This window comes from Monodon monoceros, unplaced genomic scaffold, assembly GCF_005190385.1.
Source record: "Monodon monoceros isolate NGI ecotype Baffin Bay Population unplaced genomic scaffold, NGI_Narwhal_1 Super_Scaffold_22, whole genome shotgun sequence".
NCBI lineage: Eukaryota > Metazoa > Chordata > Mammalia > Artiodactyla > Monodontidae > Monodon > Monodon monoceros.
In genome coordinates, this window is record NW_021703779.1 from 46,601,736 (window position 1) to 46,623,161 (window position 21,426).

The window sequence follows — 21,426 nt, forward strand, 5'->3', positions numbered from 1 at the left end:
AATACCTAGTAATAAACTGAAGAAGAGATATACAAGAAAGCCTGAATAAATAGCAGACCATGTTTGAAGATAGAAGGACAAGATGGCCTGTTTTGTGGCTGCTCAAAGGTAAATGGCAGAATGATAGCAATGTCATCCAGAAGTTGCACTGGTTCAAAAGCAATTTTCCCTGGCATGTTGTTTTTAACCAATCAGTGGTGAGTTTTCTCATATTTCAGAGAAAACCTTAGCTATATATGAAGACCTACACACAAAAGCTAAAAATCCTGCAATAGTGCCTCCCATCAGAGGAAGGGTAAATGGTGGCTTTGTTTTCTACAAAATTAAGTTCTGTTGGGAGAGGAGGATGGTGGAGAGTGCAGATGAAGATGTTGTGAAGACACTTTCCCCTGTGTTTAAAAACAACAAAGGACTTCCCTGGTGGTGCAGTGGTTAAGAATCCGCCTGCCAATGCAGGGGACACGGGTTTGAGCCCTGGTCCGGGAAGATTCCACATACCACGGAGCAACTGAGCCCGTGTGCCACAACTACTGAGCCTGCGCTCTAGAGCCCGCGAGCCACAACTACTGAGCCCGTGCGCCACAACTACTGAAGCCCGCGCACCTAGAGCCTGTGCTCCGCAACAAGAGAAGCCACCCGCAACAATGAGATGCCCACGTACCACAACGAAGAGTAGCCTCTGCTTACCACAACTAGAGAAAGCCCGTGCACAGCAACGAAGACCCAACAGAGCCAAAAATAAATAAATAATTTTAAAAAATAAAAACAACAACAACAAAAGACTGCTGACGACTAGGCTCTGGATCAGATTTTAATTTGATAAAGCTGCTATTTATCTTAAGCAAATGCCCTCAAGAACCAACATCTGGAAGGAGGAACCTGAGCCCAGGCAGGGTTTAGGGCTACAAAGGATCCACTGACTACAATGCTGGGTGCAAATGCCGATGGGCTCTAACCAGGCAAGGATTACTATTAGGACTGTCATTATCTGGGCCAGTGTTTTGGCTTCAAAGCCACAGAGATTTTGAGGGGTATACCCCTTTCTTTTTCTTGTAAGCCCTATTATTTTTAGTGTACAAATCTTCAGGACATCTTTCAGAAATGTGTATATCCCACTGTAGCAGAAAGGGCTCTGATGAAAGATGTCAGTCTCCATAAATTAATCCATAAATTGCAAATGCCATGCAATCTTAATAAAAAATCCTAATAGGATTTTTCATGGAGTTTGACAAGTTGATTCTATAATCCATCTGGACTAGAAAAAGCTCAATAATGGCCTAGAAATTCTGGAAAAATAAGAACAAGTAGTTGGGTACCTCCTCATTAAACTGCCTTTCTAGTGTTGCTGGACAAAGCAGGGATAGGGGGAAGCAGACAGAGGTTGAGTGAGTGTTTGTCCTGAGGTAGGACTAGTGAGACCAGGTCCAGATGCCTTGGCTATAGGTCAATGTGACTGTCTGCTGAAGGTAAGATGGATAGCCAGGGAAACTTGGCAACAAACTAAGACCAATCACAGCTCAACCCAGAGATGATGGGCTTGCTGAACATCTGTATTCTCCTCAGGTCCAAAGCAAGTTATGCAGAGGGGATTTGCCCTACCAGACACAAGGTCTAGAGGAACTAACCTATGAGGTAGTGCCACATGAGTGGACAAGTTGGTTTTATGGAACAGAATAATATTAATAACATCTAACACACAGCACTTACCATGCGCTGGGCAATGTTTTAAGTGCTTTATGTATAACTCATTTAATCCTCACAACAACCTATGAGGTAGGTACTATTATCACAGAGAGGTTAATTAGCTTGCCCAAGGTTACATAGCTATTGAGGAACAGAACTGGGAACAGAGTAGAAAAACAAACCCAGGGAATTGCCTGGCAGTCCAGCGGTTAGGACTCTGCACTTTCACTGCCGAGGGGGTGGGCTCAATCCCTGGTCGGGAACTAAGATCCCACAAGCCGCTCAGCGCGACCCACCCCCCCCAAAAAAAAAGGAAAAAAGAAAAACAAATCCATATATATATGGGAATTTAGTTTAGGACAGAAGCGGAGCTTCAAATCAGGAGGATAATTGATGAACTAGTCAATAAATGGTATTGGGGAAAATGACTATCCATGTGGAAAAAAATACAGATTCTTACCTCTCACAATTCACAAAACCTAATTCCAGAAAAAAAAGCTAAAATTTTAACTTCTGTACAAGTTTTAGGTGAAAATATAAGAAATTCTTCTTACACAAAACATAAAATACAAAAAAAAATTGATAAAGACAACTATGTAAAAACTGAAATCTACTACATGCTAAAAGATACCATAAGTAAAATTAAAATACAAACAACAGACTAAGAGAAAATATTTTTCAACACTTGCAGAATATATAAAAAACACTCCAACAAATCTAGAATACATAAAGAACTCTTACAAATCAATAAGAAAAACTAACATCCTGAAAATGAGTGAAAAACTGAATAGATAATTCATGGGAAAGGAAGAGCCAATAAACATAAAACAAACAAACTGCAACACCATTTTTTGCCATCAGATTGGCCAAAATTAAAAAGGCTGATAACATCCACTGTTGGTAAGGCTGTGGGAAAACAGGTATATCTCATACACCACTCATATACTGACCTTTTTGGAAGGAATTCAGCACTATCAACATTTATGTTGTACATACCTTCAACTCAGCAGGTCTAGCTACCTTACAGAAATGTTAACGGGCACATGGGCACAAAAGGTTATTTATAAGAATTTTCAAAACACTAAAAATTAGAAACAACCTAAATGATAATCAGTAGGAAATAGTTAAACATATGATGGTATACCTATGTTACAGACTACTATGCAGCAGGTAGATCTCAATGCATTGATGAAGTGTATCTCTAGGTACTGATGTTGAAAGATATCCAAGTAAGTTGTAGAACCACACACACTAAACCAAACTATACCTCTATCTCTTTATGTCTACATATGGGTATAAACACAAGAAAATAAAAGGTATACATCAAACTGATAACAAAGGTTACCTTTGGATAACCTTTCTCAGAGGGGGAAGAGTGTTAGTCAAAGGAAATTTCTGCCTTCTCTGTCTTGTTCTAATTTTGGTCAATGAGGATTAATTTTTTAAATAATATTAAAACAAAAACCTACATTAAAGTCAGCTGCACTATACAAAAAAGTGCTTCATACATTGTAGTACTCAACAAAGTTTACTTTACAAAAAAAGGAGTCATCTATTAAATGTGAAAAGCCCACCGAAAAGTCATCATAAACCTTTGCAAGGGATGAACTGAATGACACATAACACAAATGATACAGGTAATGGAAGTAAAATAGGCAAGAGGGAAAAAAGAGTCACCAGCAGTGAAGACTGGACAATGCTAAAAATGGTTAATAGCTAATTATAATAGCTACCATTTTCTGAGGGCCTCCCATGAACAAGACACGGTGTCAGGTGCTCTGTGCAAGCATCGTCTCTAATTCTTACATCAACCTGTGAGATATCCCCATTTTATAGATTAAGAAAATACGGCACAGAGAAACCAAGTATCAGGTTTAAGGCCAGGCCTTTGCTCACTACAGGCTGTCCTGGATTGGATTTGGGATTGAGACTGGGGCTAGTGGGGAGCCCTCCTGGCCTGGACTCAAGTGCTCAGCTGCCCTTACTATACTCTGCATCCTTGAAGCATGCTCCCAAGCTGTCCTGTTCATCGAGACTGGCGTTCTCCTCCTCCTCGCTCTCGGTTCTCCAGTACGCTGGCCGCTTGATGGGCCGCTTCCCTGGGGTGCGCTGGGAAGCAGGACTGCTAGACACTGTGCCCAGCCCACTGCTGGAACTCCCACTGCTTCGGTCCTGCCCCCCGGTCCACCAGGCCTGCAGGCTGGAGGTAGCTGGCGAGGATGATGAGGACTGCAGGTTGGCCATGCATAGCATGCCCTGGATGGCCTCCTGAGTGCTGGGAGAGGCAGGAGCCTCGCTGCAAGGGACAGAGGAGAAATGCTGAGGGAGTTTCTCTAGTTGTCAGAGGAAATCAGTCATCAGAAGAGTCAGGGAGGAGGGACAACAGCTGCCGGGGTCAGGGTGGGAGGAAGGAGGAGAGAACCATCCCAGGCGAAAAACCAGAAACCACACTAAAGATCAAAATAGTATGAAAGACTATTTTCATAAAAAGGCCAGTCCTTCTTGACTCGTCTCTCCATAGACAGCAGGCAAGATGGCAAAAAGAGGGGTGCACCTCCCTTCCTGTTCACCAATGCTGCATTCTTTCCTTTTTCTTTTTTCTTAAAGCAAGGCCCAGAAAAGGCCCAGCTCTCCTTCCATGCCTCTTCTAACTTCCAAAAAACCCCAAACTTATTACCCTTGAAGTCCGTATTATCCTCTCTCAGTCAGATCTTAAGTACCTCGGGACAGATTTCATGTCTACTTTATTCTTTCAGCCCAAATGCCCTGGCTAATTTTTGTCCCTTTAAATGACCCAATTAATATCTACTGATTGGTTGACCTAGCCCTTTGGGTGGCAGGTGGGGGTGTGTGCTGTCTGAACACCTAGAAAGGGGAGATAAAAGCCAGTACTCACGTGAGGGCAGCATAGTCAGGTCCCCCCACCTGCCTGCTGGCCTTGAGCAGATCAAGAATTCCACCAGCTCCACTCCCGTTTCCAAGCTTGCCTTCGACCCCTTCTACCATGTCCTCATCTGTTGTATAGTCCTCCTGTTGGAGAAAAAGGATATCACCTCAGCTGCCCAGGGTTGGTCTGGTAAGGCCCCAATACAGGGTTGACAGTCTCACTCCTGATACTAATATCTTCTGAGCACCAAGTATCTACCAAGTACTAAGCAGAATATTTGTTCTTTCATCTTAATCTCCACAGCATCTTTGTGAGGCAAGTCTAACTCCCATTTTACAGATAAGGAAACTAAGGCTCAGTGAAGTTAAATAATTTGTGTAAAGTCACAATCAGATATTCCAAATCAGATACTCTTTCTGCTACATCACACTGCCTTTCATTCTACTCTATATTAAAGAATTTTAAAAATATTTCAACTAAAGTATAATCTTCCATTTATATGTTCAGGAGCACTTAGCCCACAATCTTTCACTTTATAAATATTTTAGGAATGGAATGCATAGGATCTCTCCCCCACTCTCAGCTAGAATGACAATCTGTATTCTGTCTATATAACCAGAATGAGCAGAAGATTAGAAACAGGGCAGGCCCCTACCTCAATGTCAAACTCAACTTCTCCTGGTTCACGAACTCGGTTGGGGTCAGAGCAAGGCTTCGCACGGGGCAACTTTCGGGGAAATTCTAGAAAGCAATGGAATGCACTTATCATGAAGCTAAGATTAGCATCTGAGCCAAACACCCAGGGGAAAGAGAATAAGACTATAATTTTCCTGAAAGTAATGACCACAGACGAGTAATTTAGGGAGGTTAGGAAATAAATCTCTAGAGCAAAGGACACATGGAAGCCTACAGAGCTGGTAAATCAGAATGTCAACAAGCTCAGGCCTAAGGTCTTGAGTCTATCAAGCAGACCAAAAACAAACTGAAATGGGCAGGGCAGGAAAGAAAAAGAACAAGTACACACTTGGTCTTATTATCAGGGTTGCCTTCTCCTTTCCCAGTCTCTCGTCAATCTGCAGTTCATCATCTGAATCCAAGTCAAATTCATCCTCCATCACATGTTCTGCCACCAGCCTAGCCTTGTCTACCTTCTTTGTGATCCTGGCTCGCCGAGACTTGGATAAGCTCTTTACCCTCTTGGTACTGGAGAGAGAGTGAAGGTGAACATAAAAACAGTCACACTCGATGGCAATTCTACCCAAATTGATCTACAGATTCAATGCAATCCTATCTAAATCCATCTAGTTTTGTAGAGATTAATAAGCTGATACTAAAATGTATATGGGCATACAAAGGACTTAACATGGCCAAAACAATTTCAAAAAAGAACAAAGTTGGAGGATTTATACTACTCAATTTCAAAATTTACTATAAAGCTACAGTAATCAAGGTAATGTGATATTGCCATAAGGATAGACATACACATCAATGGAACAGACCTGTGAGCCTAGAACTAAACGCTTAAATTTTTGGTCAATTGATTTCTGACAAAGGTGCTTATTAGGCAATTCAGTGGAGAAAGAATAGTCTTTTCAACAAATGATGCTGAGATAAGTGGATATCACATGCAAAGAAATGAATGTGTACCCTTACCTCATATCATACACAAAAATTAAAAATGGATCATAGATCTAAATGTAAAAGCTAAAACTATAAAACTTCTAGAAGAAAATATAGGAAAATATCTTTGTGGCCTGAGATTAGGTAAAATTCAAAACATTTGTGCTTCAAAAGACACCATTAAGAAAATGAAAAGACAAGCCACAGACTAGGAGAAAATATTTGTAAATCATTTATCTAGAAAAGGATTTGTATCCAGAATATTTAAATAACTCTTAGAATGCAACAAAAGACAAAACCAATTAAAAAATAAGCAAAAGATCTGAATGGACATTTCTCTAATGATGATATATAAATGGCTCAACATTATTAGTCATTAGGGAAATGCAAATCAAAACCGTAATAAGATACCACTTTACATCCATCAGAATGGCTATAATCAAAAAGACAGACAATAACAAGCATTAGCCAATATATGGAGAAACTCATAATTGCTGGTAGGAGTGTAAAATGGTACATGCTTTGGGATAAATTTTGGCAATTTCTTAAAAAGCTAAACAGAGTTACCATATGACCCAAAATTTTACTCCTGAGAAACAAAAACATGTCCACACAAAAACTAGTACTCAAATGCTCATAGCACCATTATTCATAGTAGCCAAAAAGCATAATCAATCCAAATGACCATCAACTAGTGAATGGATAAACTAAATGTGGTATAGCCACACAATGGAATACTACTGAGCAATAAAAAGGAACAAATTAATGATACTTCTACATCATGGATGAACTTCAGAAACATTGTTAAGTGAAAGAAGCCAGACACAAGAGACTACATATGTATGATTCCATTTATTTGAAGTGTCTAAAAAGGCAAATCCATAGAGATAGAAAGTAGATTAGTGGTTGCTTGGGCCTGGGGAAGAGAACCAGGACTGACTCTAAGTGGATATGAGGGATCTATTTGGTGTGATAGAAATGTTCAAAAATTATATTGTGGTGATGGCAGCGTATTCTTTAAATTTACTAAAAGTCATTTAATTGTACACTTTAAACAGGTTAATTGTATGGTATGTAAATTATACCTCAAAAAAGCTGTTAAAATATATAAAGGAAGTAGAAAGAACTCAAAAGTGGCTTAAATAATCCTGTTACACATGGTAAACAATATTAACCAGTACAGACTGCTCAAATAAGCCTTACAGTTAAGAGAAACAAGTTTTTGGTAAATCAGTACACTTGACACATTCAGCAAATAGTCATTTGGTGAACTGGATTTTAGTGAATTAGCTGTTTTCTACCTCATAGGGTTGCTGGGAGGATTAATGAGCTAATGTAGAGACTGACACATGGCAAGTGGCCCAATGGTAGCTAATCTTATAGTTCTCTGGGCCTCACTTTACCACATTAGTAAAATGGGGATAACAACACTTACCCTCAGGGTTGTTGTGAGGACTAAATAAAATAATGTATGTAAATGTATAAGACAGAGTCTGACACAGAGCAGGTGCTCAATAAATGGTAGCTATTTAACCTTGATCTTTTATTAACTTCTAATAATGAAAAACCTCAAACATATATAAAATATTAAAAACTCCCATGTACCTATGACCCAGCTAAGTTTTAGCAATTATCAACACACAGCCAATCTTGTTTCATCTACACCTCAGTCCCCACAAAACATGGCATTATTCTGGAGAAAAGATCAGACATAATATCATATCATCTATAAATATTTCTATACCTTGACTCCCTAGGTTCACTTAGCAGCAGCCTCTGGCAGGTGCAAAAAGGTAACAAGCAGCACAAGAAAGACTGGTGAGGAAGGGAAAAATGTCTCATTGTGTCCTCAATAGCCATTATAGGCTGGACCCTTAGGACTCTCAATTTTCTCTTCCCCAGCAGACCAACCATGGGTTCTAGACAAAGGCAATGCTCAACAGTCTCTCTAATCTTATTCTTCAGTAACTATGTTCTCAAATAACAAGGATAGCTCTGCTGCTTTCAGAACCTGCCTTGCCCTCACACTCCCTTTTCCCTTATTTCCCAGCCAGGTAGACCTACTACACTCACCCTTGGGATCTGAAAACAATCTTTTCCTACAAAAAGGCTGTTAAGGTATCCTTGTTGCTTATGTCCCTACACTGTTCATACTCTGTACTTAACTCTTGACTGCTCCTGTCTGGTGTTCTGAGTGTCCAGATGGTAACTTTTACTGTCTTCCTTTGCCTCCCTACATGTTTGAGGGTTTCTGATGACCTACTTAGCTTCTGGCCATACCCACAACCATCATCATCACCACCACCACCATCACCTTTCATCTTCAACTTCATCATCATATTCATAAGAGCGACCATTTATTAAGCATTTACTATGTGCCAGAAGCTGTGATAGGCACTTTACATGCATTACTTCATTTAGTCCTTCAACAACCCTAAGATAAGTTTCATCTATAGAATAGATAAAATGAGGACAGAGAGGTGCAGATACGTTAATTAGCTTGTCAAAGTCACATAGCGAATATGTGACAGAGCACGGATTCAAATTCGGGATTGTCTGATTCCCAAGCTGGAGCTTTTTGCCAAGATGTGCTTTTATTTTATTCTTTTAGAAAACATTCTGTTAAAAATTATTTTAGGGTTTCCCTGGTGGCACAGTTGTTGAGAGTCCGCCTGCCGATGCAGGGGACACGGGTTCGTGCCCCAGTCCGGGAAGATCCCACATGCCGCGGAGCGGCTGGGCCCGTGAGCCATGGCCACTGAGCCTGCGCGTCCGGAGCCTGTGCTCTGCAACGGGAGAGGCCACAACAGTGAGAGGCCCGCGTACCGGAAAAAAAAAATTATTTTAAGAAAAGTAATATGTGCTCACTGTATAAAATTCAAATGCTTTTGAAGTGAAAATTTCCTCTCTTGCTTCCCCTATTCTACTTTCCAGAGACAACTACTGTTACAAGTTTGGTGTGACAAGTATAAAATATGTGACAAATATATTTATTTGCATGGATGTGTATAAACATCTCTGGAAGGAAATCGTTGACACTGGTTTTCCATGAGGAGGGGAACTGGGGAACAGAGAGGAGTGGGAGCAAAATTTTTCACTATGTATTCTTTCACACTTTTTGAATTTTAAACCACATAAATTAAATTTTAAACCTCTTCAAAAGGTTAAAGGAAAAGGTCTGTATGTTGCTTTTTTACACACACACACATATGTGCATACGTGCTTTTTTAAAAAATTAAAATGAACTATTCCTATATATTATCTTGCAACCTGATATTTTCACTTAAAATATATCTTGGAAATCTTTTCACGTCAATAGATAGTAAACTCATTCTTTTTAAGTTACACAGCATTCTATTCCATAGATGTACCATAATTTATTTATCCAACCTTTATTGATGAACGTTTCCAATTGCTTACTATTACAATGATACAGTGACTACTAAATATTTCTCTTTACACACCTGTGCAAATATTTCTGCAAAATAAGTTCCTAAAAACTGAATTGCAAAAGGTATATAAAAAACTAATGCTCTTAACCAGTATGCTGTACTACCTCCTATTCCCACCAACAGTTCTGATCCACTGACTTGCTGAAATTTCTAGAACTTATATAAGATTTTTCTCAGGATTGCCAATTAGTTCCAGACCTCTCCCCCCTTCCCACCCCCAACACTACCATGGTTCTCTGTACTAAGGAATGTTATCTGATAATATCTGGTTATTTCCCCAAGCACAGTCCCTCCCTCACCCATGTCCCAGCCCCAGGTCCCAATTCCACGCCTTGTCTTAGTGGCATATTGCCACCAACAATCCCAGCATCTCTGCTTCTTCTTCCCACCTCACCTGCCATTAGACATCAACAGGGCCAGCGGGCCCTCATTCCCATCAAGGTCCAAGTCTGGCGAGTCATCATCTGAGTCATTCAAGCAGGTACCAGTGATGTTGAACTGTAGGAGGAGGAGGCTCAGTTGTCACCTGTCTGGAACTCCCATGTGAATCAGAATGACCAGTTCCCTCTGGTTTCACTGGTTGAGTTCACTGTCAAAACCACCTGAACCAAGGCCTTCTGCTATGCTGTCCCCCCACCCCCAACCCAAATGATCACAGGAGCAGAAGGCTGAGAATGTATGGCTGGCTCAGGGGAAACCTATCCATCTTGCAAAACATGTTCCCTAAAAAGAGGTGGAGTATCTTCACATGCCTATGGAGGGCACCACAATCTTGAAGCAAGGTGGAGCCCTGGAGGAGGGCTTTTCTCAAGAACCTGTTCAAGACTCCAACCTGCCACTCCTATACCATGCTCTCAAATGTCATTCCCATCCCAGCATTTCAAGATTCATCTCAAGTGTCATGTTTACTGAGAAGAGCTCCTGACCATCGCCCCTACCCAGATAGAATCATCCCCTCCCGTGTCTCAGGGTCCCACACATACCCTTGATCGTGGCATCCACAACGCTTCATTGCACTCATTTCTTTTTATGCCTATCTTTCTCACTAGCCTGTCAGCCTCTTGAGGGTTACGTCCACAGCACCTATCACAGTGCCCAGCATAGACAAGATCTCAATAAATGTCTGTTAAATGAGTGGGACTGGTAGCCAAACACCAGGGGCCCTAAGGGAGGTGGGAGGACAGGAGAGCCTATCCTTTTTATACCCTGCTCTTCCAAGGGACCCAAAAGGGTTGGGCTGAACCCAAGGGCCAGCACCCACCTTTGCTTTCTGGGAACAGCCTGTCTTCAGTGCCTGATGACTGTAAGTGTCCATGAGATTATAGCTCAATTGGCCAGCAGGCCCCAAGGCTGAGCTCTCCTTGCCCTTTCGCTCTGCCTTCTTGAAGAATTCCTTGGGCTTCAGGCCTTTCTTCTTTGAACCACTTTTGGAGGGCAGTGACAGCCTGGACATGGACACTGAAGTGGAATGGGCTGGCCTGGTTAAGGGAATGGAGCCGGCTGGGAAGATCCTCTGCAGCCCAAAGATATTGCTTGTCTTCCCAACGTTCTGTTGGAAGATATCCTACAAGAGTGTTAGTACATGAGGGGGTTAGAGCTTACTCAATGGTTCACTCTGCACTAAGAGCAGAGGTATGTTTATGGCACTGGCGGTACTGCCATGAAGGGGCTTAAAGATGCTCCACATATGCACTTATGCACACCCTAGTCTTGGCACAATAAGTCATCAAGAATTTACTGGGTGGCATTTCTTTACCTAGCCATTGACGAGTAAGGAGAAGACGAGCAGAGGAAAAGCTCAGCACTACTGTCAAAACCGGAAAGGAAAAGACTCCAAGCGCAGCTGACATGAGACAGAAAATAATTGAGTACTAAAATGTGTGGTTCCAACTCTAAGGACCACAGGATTTGAGAGCAGGAGAGCGGTTCTAGTCCTAATTCTGCTACTAGCCTCCCACCTTCATCTTATTCATAGCAGTTATGCTTTGATTGGTTGTATATATTGAGCTTCCACATTAAGATTTCATTTGAAAAAAAGGATTTCATTGCTTCAAAACATTTGAAAGCCAATGAAAAATGTATGATCCATCTCTTAAGTCCTCTTCCAACCAGCCCAAAGTTCTGTGTATATAAAACTGGTTTAAGTGGGAAGAGCCAGAGAAAAGGTAGGCCTAAAACCCTGAAGGATTCTGACAGATGGAAGTGGTGGAAAATGAGGTAGGAGGTGGACAATGTAAGCTATGGTGTAGGCAGTGAAACATGCTGCAAGAGGTGAGGCTAGAACCCCAACTTCACAGTAGCTCACTCTGACCACCCTTCAGCACAGATTTAGTGCCTATATCCTGGGCACTAAATGGAAGTGCAGCTTCTGAGCTAAAGGAAAGTTGAAACTTCCTCAAGTCCAATTCTCCTCTGGTGCCTTTGCTACTTCACCAGCCCACACTGAGTTCTCTCTTTGCTGCAGTCTATTAATAACAATGGCTCACATTTATTGAGTACTTACTCTGCCAGGCACTGTGCGAGGGGCTCTATATACATTAGCTCTTAATCATAACAAAACTCTGAAAAGGTGGTGTTATCCCCACTTTACAGATAAGGATACTGAGGCTCTGAAAGGCTTGCAAATGACAGAGCAGGAACCAGAACCCAAGTTTCTCTGAGTCTCTTACCACTGCACCTTACTGTCTCGTGGTATATGCCACCTGTTGAAACATGGCTTTGTAATCATCTTCAACCCGGGAGAACTGTCATTTTGTAGAATGTAGAGACTGAGTCAAAATATTAATAACAACAACTACTACTACTACTACTATGACCTCTGCCACCCACGACCACCATGACCCACCAGCAGAATTTACTGAGCACCTACTGTGTGCCAAGCCCTATACTTAGTGCTCAACCTGTATTATCTTACTCAATCCTCTTAATAATCCCTCAGTAGTTATTAGTTATCCCCACTTTAGACATGAGGAAACTGAGGCTCAGACAGGTTAACTTTGCCCAGGTTCCTCTACTAGATTGTGAGTTCTTTGTGGGCAGGCACTGTATTATTTATGTATCCTAAGCACCTAGCCCAACATGTGGCACGCTCGAGGCACACAATAATTATCTGAATGAATGAATAAATGAATGAATGAATAGGGTCCTTGGTGGGGTCTTCCCAATCCTTCCCCTGAGCTCTCATGCCAACTGCAAAAGCCTGACCTGCCACTTGAGCCTTGAGCCCTTCCCAAACGCCTCCCCTGCTCCCATGCTTCTTACTTCCACCAGGCGAATCTCCCTAGCCAGATCTTTAATGAGCTGTACGGTCCGCACTGTCTCTGGGATCTCATCCTCGTGGTCTGGCAGAGCCTGTCAAACAAAAGGCATGAGGAATAGATCCACACATAAATGAACTGATTTTCAACAAAGTTACCAAGGCAATTCAATGGAGAAAGGGTAGTCTCTTTAACAAATGGTACTAGACTGATCAGATATCCATATGCAAAAAAAGAACTTCATTCCATATCTTGCACCAGACACACACACAGACTCAAAATGGATCACAGACCTAAATGTCAAATCTAAAACTATAAACCTTTTAGAAGGAAACAGAGGAGAAAATCATTGGGACCTTGGGTTAGGCAAAGATTTCTTAGGACATAAAAAGTATGAACCATAAAAGAAAAAACTGATAAATTAGACTTATTAAAAAATAAAAACTTCTCTTAGAAAAACACTGTTAAGACAAACCACTGACTGGGAGGAAATATTTGCAAAACATATACCTGATAAAGGACAGTGTCAAGAGGTGTGAGGAACTTAGTTGTGGCTTGAACCACACCCCTCAGAAAGTCAAGAACCTCAGCAAGATCCCTGGGAACAATCCAGCCTCTCTACTTGTGAGGACAGAACTCAATGTTGAGCAGCTACAAGCCCACAGCTAGCCCAACAGCAACCCAGGGAGAGACCTGTTGATTGTCTCTCTTTTAATTCATTTGCAATCTTGTTTATCAATACATCTCTATGCAGACAGACAGCTCAAACTTTTCCTCTGTGACTTCTTCCACCAGTTTTGACTTGAATTCTGTATCCAGAGGACTGATAAAAATTCCTCAGCATTTCCTCCTTGCTTCCCATGGTTTGATTCCTTTAACTCTTTTAATCCATCTGGAATTTATTTTGGTGGCTGGGCAGTGATGGGGGCTGAGAACCCATGTGACCCAGCTGGATAACCTTGACAGCTCCCTCCTCCCAGCCCAGGGGCTCTGGAAGGGTGAAGGAGCAACTGCTTCTCTTCACAAAAGAGAAGTTGTCTGCACTTCACTAAAGACTTCTCCCATGAGTGTGGCTCCTCAGTTCTGTGTCCTACTCTCTTCCAGCTCCCTTTGGTCACACTGTTGGGGCCATCCTTTGGTCCCTGAGGCCATCCTGGCTCAGGACATGAGTGCTTAGGACCTACCCACCTCCCTCCCTTTTCGTGTTCCTGGGACAGAGTCACTCTGAAGTTCACTTCGCGGGAGGGTCAGGTGTGGATGCAGAGTCAGAGATGAAACCCAAGGTAGCCACACCTGAGGGATGTGGCAAAACAGAATCGAAGGCTAAGGCCCAGGTGCAGTTGAGTCCAGGGAGCAAAAGAAGGCCCAAAACATGAAGTCCAAGGATATCTGGGGGGAAGGCTGCCAACAGGAAATGGGGAGATTGTGCACATTTAAGCCTGCAGTGGCTGAAAAGTCTCCTCAGGCTACTGTATGCAGGGGAAGGAATCTACAAAGAGTATCAGAAGCATAAAAGAATATATTGATATTTCCTTTTTTTGCATTTCTTAAAATTGGTTTTTAAATAAATTCAACATTTTGAGTAGGTAATCCATTCACGTAGTTCAAAACTCAAACAATATAGAAAGATATATATTGAAAAGCCTCAGTATATATCTGACCCTGCCATCAGCTCCCCTAGCCCACCCCAACAGGTAACCACTTTTATTAGTTTCTTCTGCATCCCTCCAGATTGTGTCTTCAGTCAAATACAAGCACATACAAATATAATTCTTCTTTTCCCCCCTTTTACACATAAGGTAGCACACTATACACACAGTTCTACACTTTTACATGATAAATTCTGGAGATCTTTCCAAATCAGTACATAGAGAGCTTTCTTAATCTCTTTTATAGCTGTTTAGTATTCAATTGGATAGATGGATATTGGTATATTCCTAAAAAGCCATTTTGGCAGTATGCATCAAGAGTCTTACATTTTTTCACATACTTTGATCTAGTGATCACTCTTCTAAAAATCTATCCTGAAGAAACAATCAAGAGATGAGGAACAAAGACTGATGCAAACAGCTATTTACTGCATGATTTTCTAGAACTATCCCCCAAATAAATAAATAAGCAACAATAAACAAGTGGTTAGGTAAGGATGGTACATCCCTGCAAAATAATATCATGTAACTATTAATGTTTGTGGAGAACTCTGGTGACACAGAAAAACTAAGATAAGCCAACCAATTCAGATACAAAATTATATGTACAGGGTGAGAGCAATCATGTTTTTAAAATGAATATTAAAAAAACAAAAGAAAGTATACCCAAATGTTAATGTTTATTCCCTCTGAGTTAAAATTACAGGTGAAGTTTTTCCTTCTTTACACTCTTCTGTATTTTTCTAATTCTCTACAGTAAGCATGTATTATTTTTCATAATCAGAAAGAAAGGTTTAAAAATATAATCCAAGGAGTCCTAGCCCAGTCCTCTACTCTAATCCTAGGAGCCCACAAACCTCCCTAGTTTCCTCCACGTCCCCAGAGGATCTTCCCAAAGCCAGTCCCTGCTGAGAGTAGACCTCTAAAGTAGGTAGAGAAATAAGTATATTTACTTCTTTCCTTGTCCAGGCTCTAAAGGCCAAGTTCAGGGCTTTACCACCATGGACCAGGTAGGAGGCAGGGTGTCTCCTGTTTTCTCGCAAACCTAAAGGGGGAAAGAGGAAGGTAGAGTGTCAAAGAAGCCATGCAGGGAAGTGAAGGACTTGTTAGTTTTTTTCAGGCAACCAGAGAAAATGCTCAAGGTTCTGAGCACAACTCCATATCTCAGTTCTTATAATGGTGTTCATTTTATGACTACCTTGACGTCTACTATCTCATTTAATCCTATACCCAACCCTATAAGCCAAATATCATTATCTTCATTTTATAGTTCAGGAAATGAGGCTCAGAGAGGCAAAGAGACAACCAAAGGCCACATCTGGTAAGTGCCAAAGCCAAGACTGAAACCTCATCTGTCTAAATCTGAGGCCTGTGCTCCTTCTACACTACTCTGCCTTTTGGGTTTCAAAATGTGAACACTCAGGAGGACAACTGCCACCTACACAGATCTGAAGAGCCATTAATGCCTTGTTCTGAGTTACTCCAGGAGGAGGTTATAACAAACATCCAGATTTAGGCTCAATAAAGAATTTTCTACTGAACTAAGCTGTTCAGAACAGAAAATAATAAGCAGTTAGTCATCCAGCCTCTGAATGAACATTTAAGTGACGGTCTGTCTAGATGGCAGAATAAGGGCTTGAGGTACTTCATAAGAGAGTGTACTCATTGGCCTCTGAGGTTCTTTGTAACTCTTCCTGGCCAAGTCACCTTGAAGAATCTCAGGTCTGAGTAAGGGAGCCACTCTATTTCCAAGCAGACCAGGAAAGAGGAAACCCAGCAGGTTGGCTTCTACCTGGGCTGATACCCAGGAACCAAACCAATGATGGGTAGTCAGGACTGGGCCTTGTCCTCAGGGGAAGCACGTCCAGGGAACTCTGACACTATACCGATTGAGTTTCTTATTTTAATTGGCAGGAAATAGGAATAATTTCACTGTGATCCAATTTTCTCAGTCCCCTTTGCTAAATAAAAAAGTTAAAATCCATGCCCTACCCTACATTACGATTAGTAAAAAAGCCAATTTCAAAAGATCGCATCCTTTGATTCCATTTTTATAGCATTCTTGAAATGACAAAATTACAGAGATGAAAAAGAGACCAGTGGTTTCCTGAAGTTATGGATAGTTCAGGGGGAGAGAGTGGGTGAGGTTATAAAGAGGTAACACTACAAAGATCTTTGTGGTGATGGGTACTGTATCTTGATTTGAGGTGATGGTTATGTGCACATGTGCACACACACATGGTCAGGGCAGCAGGGCAAAAAGGACAGTTGGCAAAGGGCTCCATACCTCGAAAGATGTCCAGGATATGCTTTCCCACATACCAACAGATGGTCTCAAAGTTGGGGAACTTGAAGAGGTCTGCTGTGCTCAACCGCTTCTCAATCTCATAGGCTCTGGAGGAAGTAGGCACAACAATAACAATGATAACAAGGACCCTGTTTACTGGGCACTTACTATGTATCAGGTATTGCTCTGGATGCTCTGTATCCATTATCTCTAATCCTCACAACTACCCTCTAAGACCTTACTCTATGGATTAGGAAACTTGGGCTCAAAGTTTATGTGACTTGACAAAATTCACATAACTACTAAGTGAGGAAGAGGTATTCATCTTCAGACTGAACATCATCAGAAACCAGTATCCATTCCTTTCTGATCATCTTGCCTCCCTTCTATGCTGCACTCCTCACAATAGCGGAGAACTCAAGGACTCTAGCAGATGGGAATGGCCAACTCAGGATCACCAGAGCTTCAGGACTCACTTGAGCTGCATTTCAATGTTAAGGCTGTGTAAGAAGTTCCCTCCAAAGGCAAGGCAGTCCACGGGGGTCAGCACAGCATGGATCCATCCTGCAGTGTAACAAGGCAAAAAACATAGCTGGCAGAGGGCCTTTCTTCTTTGGACATCACCACTGCCCACTCAGCTCAAACACAACTCCTTAGACCAGCCAGCCTGGCAGTAATTCAGAACATTCTAGCTTCCTCCACTCTCCCAACGCCCATCCTAGCCAAGTCTGCCATCATTATAACCCTGAACTGGACCAACCTGGGGGTTAATAAACTCCTTCTACTTCCCTTCTCTGCACTTCAAAATCTCTTCGTTGCCTCACCCACCCTCTCTCTTATTGCTAAGAAAGGCATCACCTCCTTGCCATGACTACCCCTTCTAACTCTGCGCTAGGTAAAACAGTTTTTGTGTTAGACAGACCTGGGTTCAAATCTTGCCATTTTCTATATCTAAATATCCACTTCACAGGTTGGTTGTGAAGGATGTACCTAGTTGAAACTAAATTATTTTCCTTGCCCTTGACCCTATACTGCCTTCTGGGACCTTCTGATTTTTCTTCTTACATCTCTCTCATATTCATCTCCCCTTCTTCATCCATCCATCCTACTAATGGCTTGGTTCAGATCCATCATTATCTCTCACCTATGCTATTTGAAACAGCCTACAAACTGGCTCCTCTAACACCAGTGGTTCTTTAAGGTGTGATCCAGGGAATCCTGGGGCTCCTTGAGACTCTTTCAGAGCATATGCATGGTCAAAACTATGTTCATGATAATACTAAGATGTTATTTGTCTTTTTAACCCTCAGTATACAGTGGAGTTTTTCAAGGGGTACATGACATGATATCACAACACACAGAAGCAGATTTGAGGACACAGAAGTTTTCTGCTAACCCGAATATTAAAAAGATTTGCAGAAATGTAAATGTCAATCTTTTCACTAAATTTTTTTAGTTTGAAAATAGTTATTTTTCATAAAAATTATTACTTATGCTAACATGTAATGGGTTTATTCTTGTTTTTTCCTCAATGAACTAATAAATATATTTAAATTCTCAGTTTTAATTTATAATATGGTAAATATTAATAAATATAAACCACATAAATAAAAGCTCTTTGGGGTCCTCAATAATATTTAAGGGTATAAACAGGTCCAGAGTCCAAAGTGTTTGTAAACCACTGCTCCACACCAATCTCAACCTCTGAAGTCCATCCTCCACATCTCAACCCTAAGTGATATATCTGAAATGCAAATCTGCCCATGTCACCTCCTGCTTGAAACTCTTCAATGAAATGTACATCCACAGAAGAATAAACTGCTGTATACTCATACAATGGAATACTAGAAAGCAAGTGAAATGAATGAACAATAGCCACATGTATCAACATGGATCTCACAATCATAATGTTCAGAGAAAAAAGTTAAAAAAATACATCTGATTCCATTTATGTAACATTCAAAAACATGTAAAACAATACTATATACTGCTTACTAAGGCATACCTATGTAATAAAGGGATAAAAATGCATGAGAATGATATCATCAACTTCAGGACAACAGCTAGCTCTGAGAGGGCAGAATGGGAATGTAATTGAGGAGAGGTATATACAAGGCTTCAAATATGTTTGTAATATGTTATATTTTTAGTTGAGTTATAAACACATAAATGTTCATTATATTATTCTTTATATCTCTTGCTACATCTGAAATATTTCATTAGAAATTAAATAAACAAATAAATCTTCAGTAGTCCCCAGTTGCCTCTGAAGTAAGTTCAGCCTGCCAACCTTTTCAGCTTCATCTGCTCCCAGCCCTTGGTCTTTAGGCTCCAGTATCCATAAACTGCTTCACACATCTTTGCTTTGTTTATGCCTTTCCCTTTATCTGAGAGGGCTTTCCTGCCTTTCTTTCCTTGGTCAGTCTCTATTTACTCTTCAGGTGTCACTCTTCTGAGAAGATTTTCACAAACCTCTGGCCAGACTAAGTGCTCTTCTCTGTGCTCCCCAAACTTCTGGTGAATACCTCTATTGTGTCTATTAGTACTGAATAGCCTATCCATATTCTATCTCTAGCACCTAGCCCAATGTTGGGGCAGACAGCAGGCATGAAATGCTTGTGGAACTAAGTAGATTGCACCCAGTTTGTGGGAATTTCTACCAAGATGCAAATGAATCCAACTCAAATCTCTGGTAGACAAATTCAATTCACCAGTTACCAAGTGCCCAGTGTACAAAAAAAAAACATCATGTGAGACCCAGCAAAGAATTCAAAGATGGGTGAATAAATGCATGGGAATAGAAAACTATAAAAGAGAAAAGCAAATGGGTATGGGGGTAGGAGGAGGGGGGCATGACTTGCCTCATCATATATTAAACATTCTATAAAACCAATGTAATCAAATCAATATGATACTGATATATGAATAGACAAACAGATCTGAGTAACAGAAAAGAAAATCCAGAATTATACAATATAATGTTAGACAAAGATGTTAGAATTATATAACACGAGTTTTAAAGGAGTCATCATAAAAATGCTTCAACGAACAATTACAAGCATGCTGGAAACAAACAAACAAAAGAAAGAAGCTATAAATAAGAAACAAGTACAAATTATAGAACTAAAAAATACTACATCTGAAATATATAATGAAACAATGGACTCAACAGAAGAATGGAGACAATGGAGAAAAGAATCAGAGAATTTGAAAACAGAACAATAGAAAGCACCCAATATGAACAAGAGAGAAGAAATAGACTGAGAGAAAAATAAACTCAGGAACCCAACAAGGACCTACTGTATAGCACAGGGAACTATATTCAATATCTTGTAATAACCTATAATAGAAAATAATCTGAAAAAAGATAGATACTATATATATAACTGAGTCTCTTTTTGCTGTACACCTGAATCACTGTAAATCAACTATATGCCAGTAAAAATAAAAAAGACAAAAAAATAAAGAACCATGCAATGGGACAGAAAAAAAACCCTCAGGAACCTGTGGGACTACAGCAAAATGTGTTACATTTGTATAATCAAAGACCCAGAAGAAAAGTTAGAGTGAGGAAATGAAAAGGTATTTGAAGAAATAATACCTAAAAATTTCACTAATATGGCAAAAGACATAAGCCTACACATTCAAGAAGCTCGATGAACATATACAGTATAAACCCAAAGAAATCCACACCAAGACACATGATAGTCAAACTGCTGAAAAACTAAATAAAAAAGAAAAAATATTGGAAGTAGCAAGAAATGACACATACAGGGAAAAAAACAATTTAAAGGGTAGCCAAAATCTTATCAGAAACCGCAGAAGCCAGAAGGAAGCAGCACAACATTCAAGTGCTGAAAGAAAATATCAACCCAGATTTCTATACCCAGCAAAACTATCCTTCAAGACTGAAAGGGAAATCAAGACATTTACAGATGAAGGAAAACTAAGAGAATCTGTTGCCAGCAGACCTACCCTGAAACTCTAAACAGAGAGGAAATGATAAGAGAAGGAATCTTGAAACACCAGGAAGGAAGAACAATGGAAGAGTAAAAATACAGGTAAATACAATAGACTTTCCTGCTCTTGGATATTCTAAATTATGTTTGACAGCTGAAACAAAAATTAAAACACTATGTGATGTAGCTCTAATGTATGCAAAGGAAATATTTAAGACAAATACATTACATATGGTAAGGGTAAAGAGATGTGAAAAGAGGTAAGGTTTCAACTCTTTCTTCAAACTGGTAAAATGTCAGTACCAGTAGACTGTCATAAGATAGGTATATATGTATATATAAATATACACATATAGATATGTATGTACATATATACATATATACACATATACATATTTATCTATATATGTATATATACATAGATATATGTGTATATGTCTATGTACATATACATATATATCTATATATGTATACATATATACATAAAACTAGAGCAAACACTAAAAAAAAATCTATATAAAACCTGAAGCTGAAAATTTCATATGGAAATTCAAGGGGCCCAGGAAGGCTGACACTTCCCAATTTCAAAACTTACTACAAGTGTACAATAACTGAGACAGTGTGATACTGTC

At 40.4% G+C, this 21,426-nt stretch overlaps 1 protein-coding gene across 3 annotated transcripts in view; it reads right to left on the bottom strand.

Annotated features, from left to right (window-relative positions):
- PHF8 (PHD finger protein 8) overlaps positions 1-21,426 on the bottom strand; it is a 100,729-nt gene that overhangs the window by 46,244 nt on the left and 33,059 nt on the right. Inside the window, exons 9-18 of one of the 3 annotated variants that reach the window (XM_029240712.1) lie at positions 17,312-17,399; positions 16,836-16,942; positions 15,502-15,593; positions 12,904-12,993; positions 10,904-11,191; positions 10,037-10,140; positions 5,595-5,773; positions 5,226-5,311; positions 4,580-4,713; positions 3,669-3,979 (exon numbers count right to left, since the gene is read on the bottom strand). In XM_029240712.1, coding sequence (XP_029096545.1) covers positions 3,669-3,979; positions 4,580-4,713; positions 5,226-5,311; positions 5,595-5,773; positions 10,037-10,140; positions 10,904-11,191; positions 12,904-12,993; positions 15,502-15,593; positions 16,836-16,942; positions 17,312-17,399 — 1,479 coding nt within the window. Of the gene's footprint in view, positions 1-3,668; positions 3,980-4,579; positions 4,714-5,225; positions 5,312-5,594; positions 5,774-10,036; positions 10,141-10,903; positions 11,207-12,903; positions 12,994-15,501; positions 15,594-16,835; positions 16,943-17,311; positions 17,400-21,426 lie in introns of all 3 variants that reach the window. The other 2 variants (XM_029240711.1, XM_029240713.1) reach the window with 2 other exon arrangements.